This window comes from Elephantulus edwardii, unplaced genomic scaffold (assembly GCF_000299155.1).
Source record: "Elephantulus edwardii isolate Elephantulus edwardi_28Jun2011 unplaced genomic scaffold, EleEdw1.0 scaffold00121, whole genome shotgun sequence".
Classification (NCBI taxonomy): Eukaryota; Metazoa; Chordata; class Mammalia; order Macroscelidea; family Macroscelididae; genus Elephantulus; species Elephantulus edwardii.
The window spans coordinates 2,471,235-2,480,277 of NW_006399871.1; the positions used below are offsets into that span (position 1 = coordinate 2,471,235).

General features: G+C 39.2%; 1 protein-coding gene across 1 annotated transcript in view; it reads left to right on the plus strand.

Annotated features, from left to right (window-relative positions):
• Window positions 1–5,266, plus strand: part of LOC102865830 — a 50,349-nt gene extending 45,083 nt beyond the window's left edge. The window contains exons 6-9 of the mRNA XM_006893027.1: window positions 250–368; window positions 3,743–3,952; window positions 4,782–4,940; window positions 5,261–5,266. Of these exons, the coding sequence (XP_006893089.1) occupies window positions 250–368; window positions 3,743–3,952; window positions 4,782–4,940; window positions 5,261–5,266 (494 nt within the window). The remainder of the gene's footprint in view (window positions 1–249; window positions 369–3,742; window positions 3,953–4,781; window positions 4,941–5,260) is intronic.
• Window positions 5,267–9,043: the final 3,777 nt, after the last annotated feature.

Genomic DNA, 9,043 nt, shown 5'->3' on the forward strand with positions numbered 1-9,043 from the left:
AGTGGACTTGGGGTGGGGGGGGGAGGGATTGCATAACAATGAAAGTTTTTCTTTTCAAAGAGGAGAGTGAATGAGGGGAGGGAGAAGTAGGGAGAAAAGTGCAACAATGAATGGCTGGAAACCTTAAGTCTCTGTAAACATTAATTAAAATTAATTTAAAAAAACTAAAAATTTTCTCCAGAATTTTTCTTTGTTATACTTGGATCATTCCTCACCTGCTGAGGCTAAGTATTATCTGCTTACTCCTAGGGATTATAAAAACTATTGCCTATCTCTCAGGAAGTGGCCTGACTATGGGTAAAAAAGTGAGGTCGGTCATCTGTGGTGTGTCTCTAACCAAAACACTTCATGCCTGGGATGTGCACACGGTGAGTCTGGCTTGGGGCCCATTATAATAATTCTTGGGTCTTTCCCATTAGTCAGAAATACTGACAGGAAAATGAAAATCAGTCTGTGATAGAAACCTATTTTAAAATCAGGTCATCTAGTTTGTAAAATCTGTGACCAATTGATTTAGATCATAATAAACACATTGAGACCTCAGGTTTTTTAAAAATTTTAATGAACATTTACAGAGAATTTGGATTTCCATTCATTCACTGCTGCAATTCTCTACCCACCCAGCCCTCTCCCCCGAGACCTCAGTTTTTAATGTGCTTCTTACATGTAAAAGTGTACAAAGACAAATTTGCTATTGGCAGCTTGTGCATTTCACAAAGTCATTTCCATGTCCTGGTGTTGCACATCCCTGTTACCTCATCTATCACTTTATCAGCTTGTGCCATTTGCCACACTGGCTTTTTTCAGAAAGTGGCTTCTAAGTCAACTTATCTTCAAAGTGCACAAAGGTGTCATATCAGGACACGTGATGCAAGGAACAGGGTAGAGAGCTGGAAGAATCCAGTGTGAGTCTCAAAGTGTTATATTTTCTTTCCTCCTTACCACCGACCCCCCAAAATGTGTGGCAATAATCTCTCTCATTCAGAGTTGTTAGACCTATGATAAATACCCTTTTACAGGAGACGCCAAGAACATGAGACCAAAAGCTCTCTAATACATTGATTTAGGGATTTGCTTCAATTTCTTCTTTTTCTCTTGTTGTGTACCATCAAGTCAGACCAAACTGGAGCATCTAATGGATTTGACCCATGTACCTTTGGGATTGCAATGCAGTTTCTTGTCAATACACTGCCAGAACACTCTCTCTCTCTCTCTCTCTCTCTCTCTCTCTCTCTGTCTCTCTCTCTCTCTGTCTCTCTCTCTCTGTCTCTCTCTCTCTCTTCGCCCCTTCTCTCTCTCCCTCTCTTTTCCTTCTTTCCTCCCCTTTTCTTGTTCTGATAAGTTTCAGAGATTAGACCCTTGTTAGCTATTGGCAAACATTTCCCCCCTACTCTGTAGATTCTTTTTACTTTCAAAGAAGTATTTTGATGAGCTTACATATTATAATTCTTTGTTAATTATCTAGTTTACCACCTGCTGTTTATAATTTTTTAAACTCTTCTCTGGTAGTGTATTTATGCCATAAATTAGAACCTTTCTTTTCATGATCTTCATAATTTTAGCCTTTATTAGGTCTTTGATTCATAACCATTTTGTTTTTATGTATGTGCACCTAGATTCTTTGTTTACAGAAACTAAAATGATGACCTATTTTAAACAAACTGTGATGATTTGTTATACATTAACAAATAGCGCAACACAGGGAACTAAATAGAGTGCTAGAAATCAGAACAATAAATATGTGTGAAGAGGACCTAGAATACAAAATTATTTTTGAAGTGTTTAATGGTAGTTATACTGGTGTTCAGAGAGTTGGACAGTGACTAAGGAGGATAGAAGGAGAATGATGCCTTTGAGCTGTGGTGCTGGGGAAGAGTACCGAGAGTATACCATGGACTGCAAGGAAAACAGATTCTTCCTGGAAAAGTTTAAACTGGGAGGCTCCTTGGAGGCAAGGATTCTGAGGCTCCATCTAACATACTTTGGACATGTTGTAAGGAGGGACCGGTCCTTGGAGACGGACATCATGCTTGGTAGGGTGAAGGGACAGCACAGGAGGGGAAGGCCCTCTATGAGGTGAACTGATTCAGTGACTGGGGTAATCGGGATGGGTGTATCGGAGACAGTGTGATTGACACAGGACAGAGCAGAGTTTAGGGCTGTTGTACATAGGGTCTCTGTGAGCCGACTTGACAGCACATAACCATAACAAACATACTGGTGTTCAGTCTGCAAGAATTCATTAAACTTCACAGTTCTGGAGATATTATTTCCCCCTAGTTTTTTTTGGTTTTTATTGTGGGTTAAAAAAAAACGTATACTGATTTATTTACAATGTTTGAATATGTTGTTTTTCGCAAAAGATCCTTCCCATTTCCTCCACACACCCCCATCCATCGAATTGTACAACCCTGAGATTAATACCCCACCCCACTCCTGCCCATACTCATGCCTCTTCCACCCTTTCCCCACCTTGGATCCTCATTCCAAAATAATGGTTTTATACAGCATTTGTCCTTGTGGGACTGAGTTACTTCACTCAGCATAATGCTCTCCAATCCCTTCCAAGTTAGGTAGTAATTGACAAAATCATTGCTCCTGTGTCTACGTGGTATTCCATTGTATGAATATACCACAACTTCTCAATCCATTCATTTGTGGTTGGACATCTGAGCTGTTTCCATGTTCTTGTAATGGTGAATAATGAACATTGGTGTACAAATATCCATTAAAGCTTCAGTTCTCATTTTCTTGTTTTCCTCCATATTTGTATGGTGGTGGTTGTGTGCTGTTGAACTGGTACCAATTCATAACTGACCCTCCAGCAAGTTTTTTTTTTTCAGAGGCAGGAAATCACAAGGGAGGAGATGGCCCCTCCTTCTACTGGGGAGCAGCTGGCAGTTTAGAACCTGTATGCCTTGGGGATAACAGCACAGCTTTATACAACTAGGCCACTAGGGCTCCCTGTTTCTATGGTACCCTTGACAATAAAAAAAAGATAATCTAAAAGGGAATCTATTTCTTTCTTGTATGCTCTGTACAAGGTCAATGATAGAAGAAAAGATTTGATTATTAATACCTTCTTCTATGAACTAAAAAGGATGTTAAATCCATAGGAAATTGTTTTGGTAATTCAATGGTGGATCCTCCCTGGTTTAAATTCACCAGCAATTCTGAAGAAAGATGCACAATTTCCTCCCGTGGGATTTACAGCCTCTGAAAACCCACTGGACAGTCAGTCATGAGTTGGTTTCAACTACATGGCAGTGAGTTTGCAATTTTTTTTGTTAGTTCATATGTTTTCATATGTAATTTTGACAATAGTCCAATAGGAGCCATACTAGCATTGTACTACTTTTATATATAATAAAGCCACAGTGGTAACTTCAGTAAATGGTGCACTATTAGAAAATGGCAGAACTGAATTGAACCCAGGGAGTTGATGGTTTTTTATTTCCAATGTGTAATGAGTGTTTGCTGCATGTGTGCTTTCCACTAGTAATGGAAATACTTAAAAAAAAAAGTCTGTGCTCTCATTCAAGAAACAGAAATATGTATATATGTATATATGTGTGTGTGTGTGTGTGTATGTGTGTGTGTGTTTGTGTATGCATGGATATACATAACAGGAAGTAGGACAGATATTGAAGAAGCTTCCAAGTAAATGTGGGTCAAATGAAACTACATTCAGCTTTCCATAGAAGTTCCATGAGCACAAAGCATTCTCATTTTTCTTCTCCAGGGCACTCCGATCTGGGCAAGCCCAGAGCAAGAGCGATACATCATTTGTATGACAACCCTCCCTCAAAGGCATCTTGCATTCACTTTGGATTCAGATGGTACCCTCAAGGTGTGGAACTGTCAGGATAAAGATGCTTTGGGTACTGCAACCATATCTGGATGTGGTCTTTGCTTGGAAGCCTTTCTCACAAAGGATGGTCCAGTCCTGGTGGTAAGTGAATTCATCCATCTGAAAGGGACCTGGAAAACAAAACACTTTCTTTCTTCACAAGTAGCAAGTGCCACTTATTGTTAGAATCACAGACTGTCTTTTCAAATATGCATCTTCCACATATGTTGATGGTCAGGCCCAATGCATCAATAAATGTTGACCATGTAAACTTCCAGTCTATCTTGAATTTTGGTACCCATCTCGAGCACATTTCATCATTTCTTAAAAAATATTCCCTTGCATGGGAAGGGTGAAGGCACAGGGTTACACAGTTTTTGGTGGGTGGAGGGAAGGTGTAAAGAAAATGGGAAGGATCCAGAGGGGACCTGAAAAGACATTGTAATGATGGGCAAGGTCCAGTCATGATTAATTTTTATAAAGCAATGCATGCGAATGTTTTTATGAAACACAATGTGAATGAAGAATAGTGTGAAACACAATGCATGTGAACTTTGTGAGCAAACCAATATAAAATTTAAAACAGATACTCCCTCATTTATATCTATAGCCTCACTTTCAGTTGCACATTCTTACGTTGATCATGAGCAGTGACATTGGAGGGAGAAAAATGAACAGGGGAAGGGAGTAAAAAAATAGTGTGTCGATGTTCTAATGAACAGCGTTCACTGAGAAGAGTTATTTGGGGCTTAGAAACCCTTCTGCCATGGGATCATCACAACAATTTTTCTGAGTCAGACTGGGTAGAGGTCAAGATCTGTTATATGATGAAGAAACAGGGAGGTATCTTGCAGCTGCTGGTACTACTTCCTGTGTCCTCCTGGACTTTGCGACTTTTTCCACTGATGTGATTGTGATCCTGTGATTTCAGGTGGGTGATGATCTTGGTTACATCCACACGTTTACCGTGCCTGATTTAAGGAATATCTCTAGGATTAATGTATTTTCATCTAAAGTAAAACATCTAGTCTGCTCTCCTGACAGGAAATACATCATTGCAGTTCGATGTGACCATCGTACCTTTCCAGAGGTAGGTGACATGATTTATTCTTTAAGTACAGGGTGTCGAGCATCAGGTAGTCAAGTTAGAAAGTGTGACAGAAACTGAAGGGCTCTGTGAGGCACAAAATACATTGTTCCCTCTTCTCAGGCCATGTCACAAATGGAATTCATTCATTCAAAACCCCTGCCTCCCCAAAATATTCTTTCAAATGATAATTCCAGTTGCAAAGTAAACATTTACTAATCACAATTTGCTCAAGAAATCTTACTAAGAAAGATATCTTTTAAAAAATCAGAATATTGGTAATTCTGTTCCTATTTGAAAATTTATTCTTTTATTCACTTTAGCTCTAAATAATTACAGAAGTATCCAGAAGTTAATAAATATGCATCAGCCTCTGAATGCCACTCTGAGGAAATCATTGACCTTTGAAAATACCCTCGTTGACCTTAACCTGGTCCACATGGATTGGATCAGAGTACAAAGAGTTGAAAAGACAAGAAGCATAATCAAAACAGCCTTTGAATAGTTCTCCAATAAGCCACTCTTAGAGTAGCTAGTATGTCAAGATTTTGAAGCTCTGCGGGCATGCCTGGAGAGAAATTTTTGGGATTCCCATTCTGTGAATAAGACACCATATTTAGGAAGGTCCAGAGCTCCTTGTACTTGAGGGCAACTGACTACATCTGTTGTTGTTGTTGGGTACCCTCGAGTCATTTACAACTCCTAGAGCAACCCTATAAAAACGGATCTGATCCTTGTCCTATCCTGTACCATCCGGATAATTTCTGATACGATGATTGTTATAGTCACTGTGTCAATTTTATTGGGGTCATCTTCTCTTTCATTATCCCTCCACTTTTCCAAGTGTGATGTCCCTCTTCAAGGAATAACCTCTCCTAACAGCATGGCGAAAATATGTAAATATGTGAGATGAAGTTCATAGGATCTCTGAGTCATAGTCAACTCAATGATACATAACAATGATAAGAACATTCCTTACTTGTCACCTCCTCATTATCAAACATTTTGCATTTTGACAATATTACATGCAAGCAAATTTTACTGAAGATTATCCAAAAATTACTAGATCCGTACATAGATGGAGAACTGCCAGAAGTACAAGCAGAGTTTAGAAGAGTGGCACTAGCGATTCCACTACCAGTGTCAAATGGATCTTGGTTGAAAACAGCAGTACTAGAAATATGTCTACTTGTGTTTTGATTGACTATGCAAAAGCATTTGACTATGCAAAAGCATTTGACATGTGGATCACAACAAATTGTGATTAACATTGAGAAGAATGGGAATTCCAGAACACTTGATTATGATCATGTAAAACTTTAACCTAGATCAGGATGCTGTTGAACAGAGCAAGGGAATATTGCATGGTTTTAAAAATTGTCAGGGGTGTATACTTTCTCCACATTTTTTTTCAATCTATATGGAAAACAGATCATTCTTGAGGATGGATTTTATGAAGTACGTGGCTTAAGAATTGGAGGAAGACTCACCAACAAACTGTTAGGTAGATGATACAACCTTGACCACTGAAAATGAGAGCATAGTGTTTGCTGCAGAAGGTCAGTATGGATTGCACTTCAACAAGAAAAAAAAAGAGAAAAAAAGATCCTCACCAGTGGGCCAATTAGCAGTATCATGATGATGGATAAAAAATTGAGGTTGTTAACAATTTCATCTTGCTTGAATCCACAATCAACATTCTTGTTATCAGCAGTAAAGAAATCAAAAGATGGGTTGCTTTGGGAAAAATCTATCAAGGACCTCACCAGAATGCTAAAGAGCAACAATATAAGTCTAGAGACTAAAATGTGTGTGATCCAAGCTGTGGTCTTCTCGATTGCTTTCTATGTATCTGAGAGCTGAAGACAGCAGAAGAGAAGCCTTGAGTTGTGGTGTTGAAGAGTGCTGAATCTACTATGGACTGCCAAGAAAACAAAAAAGTCTGTCCTGGAGAGGGTGAAATAGTTTGCTCCTTGGAGGCAAGAATTTTGAAGCTCCATCTCCTATATTTTAGGCATGTTGCCAGGAAGGACCAGTCATATCAGAAGGACAGCATGTTTGGAAGAGTAGAGGGTCATCATAGAAGACAGTGAATAGGATGGATTGACACATGATGATGACAATGGGGTCAGTTGTGTCTGAGATGGAGAGTTTGGCTCAGGATAGGGCAAGGTTTGGAGCCATTGTTCACAGGGTAGCCACAAGTCATGATTGACTCTATGGCCCATAGCAAGAAACAGCTGTATGAAATACAGCTGGCAGTAACGTATATTGAGATGTGAGGTGAAGGTAAATTCGGCTGTGACGTTTGAGGTTATATGTCCTCTTCACTGGGCTATTAGTCTCATTGGTTTGGTAGTTATGTAATGATGTAATCTAGTAGGTACATAATGATAACATAATTTTCATATAATTTATATATATGTACATATATGTGTGTATACACACACACACACACACACACACACACATATATAAAATGACTTGGTGTTTAGAACCCAACCAGGTCATTAAGTGATAAATGCTTTACCCTTCTTGTAACTGCAATAAAGTTTGACCAAAGTTGAAGACAATAATGATAGTTTTCTGGAGTTTCTTCTGTACTAATATTCTCCAACTTTCACTTGACTATGTGTGCAATCATATCTCCTTAGGTATTGTTAACAGAGTGCTTACTGAGGCCATCAGAAGAAAAGTTCTTATCCACCCCTGTCCCCATTGACTGGTGTTGGGCAGTCTGCTGGGCTACAAGAAAACCCAACAGGATAACACTCATTAAAGGAGGCTTTAAGAAAAAATGTATCACTTTCGACTTTACAACTATGTGGACTGAAGGCCAATGTGAAATCTGTGGTAGGCTCTACTGCTTTAGCAACCCCTGTTTCTCCTTATTAGACATGCATTCAGAGTGAAATAAAATTTGTGCACATAGGTAAATCTATGTAGAGTTTGGGAATTTCCTTATCTAGAGGCCACTTAATATTTGTTTAATGCCCATTTTTCTGACCCATCTTCTCTATCCTGTTATCTTTCCTTATTTAGATTCTTATCATACTTTACACCTGGATTTCAATGCGTCTTCTCATTACAGACCTTCAATATTTAAGTTATTCTATTGTCCATGTCCTCCCCTCTATTCATTTTCTGTCTGAGTCATAACACCGTCCCCCGTGACATAGTAAGCATTTCTAAGGCCACTTGCTGAGCTTTCTTTTCTTTCTTTTTTTTTTTTTACAAATGGAAGAACTCTGGAAGTAAAGACTCGAACCTTACATTTTGTGTAATGGCACTGTTCTGACTAGTGTAAAAATTGTCTGCATCGATATGTGATTAATGTGTGTTGTCGTATTTTACATGCGGGGATAAAAGCACAGGAGGCTGCAAGATTCCAGTTACCAGTGGGTATGGCAACTCCTGAATGTATTGGATCCAATGACGGAAACACAGTTGTCTTTGCGAATTCCAGTCAGTTACTCCTCTGCACCATCAATGGCAGCGTGATTCATTGTTTTGAAGACCACAGTGCTCACATCTTACACTTATGGGTGGTACATGTCATACTTTTCCCTCTTGTGGGTAGTTTGTGTGTGTGTGTGTGTGTGTGTTTGTGAAAAACATGTATGGGGATGCAAGGTGGTGAGGATTGGGAGCAGAAGAGTGAGGATGGACATGGATGTGATCACAGAGCTGCACAACTTGATAGGTAGGGGGTTCCCTCTTGCTTTTATTGCCCTGAGTTTGGCTTCTCATCATTCATTCCTGAATGTTCTTTTTTTTTTTTTATTTCCATTCATTTATTGTTGCACTTTTCTCCCCTACCAACCCTCCCACCTAGTACACTACTCTCTTGGAAAAGTAAAAGAAAAATTCTTTCGTTGTTTTACAAACCCTCCCCCAGGTCCACTCCACTATGCAGCCTTCACTCTAGACTCCTGTCAGGACAAAAATACCTAATCACATATCCCTTGTAAATAGTTTTCTCCCTCATCTGTTTCAATGCAGTATACATTATTGTACCCATCTTTCTCAGTCTCCCCCCAACCCCGAGGTCGGTCCTGTTTTACAACAGTGGCACCATGCAATATTTGTCCTTTTGTGACTGAGAT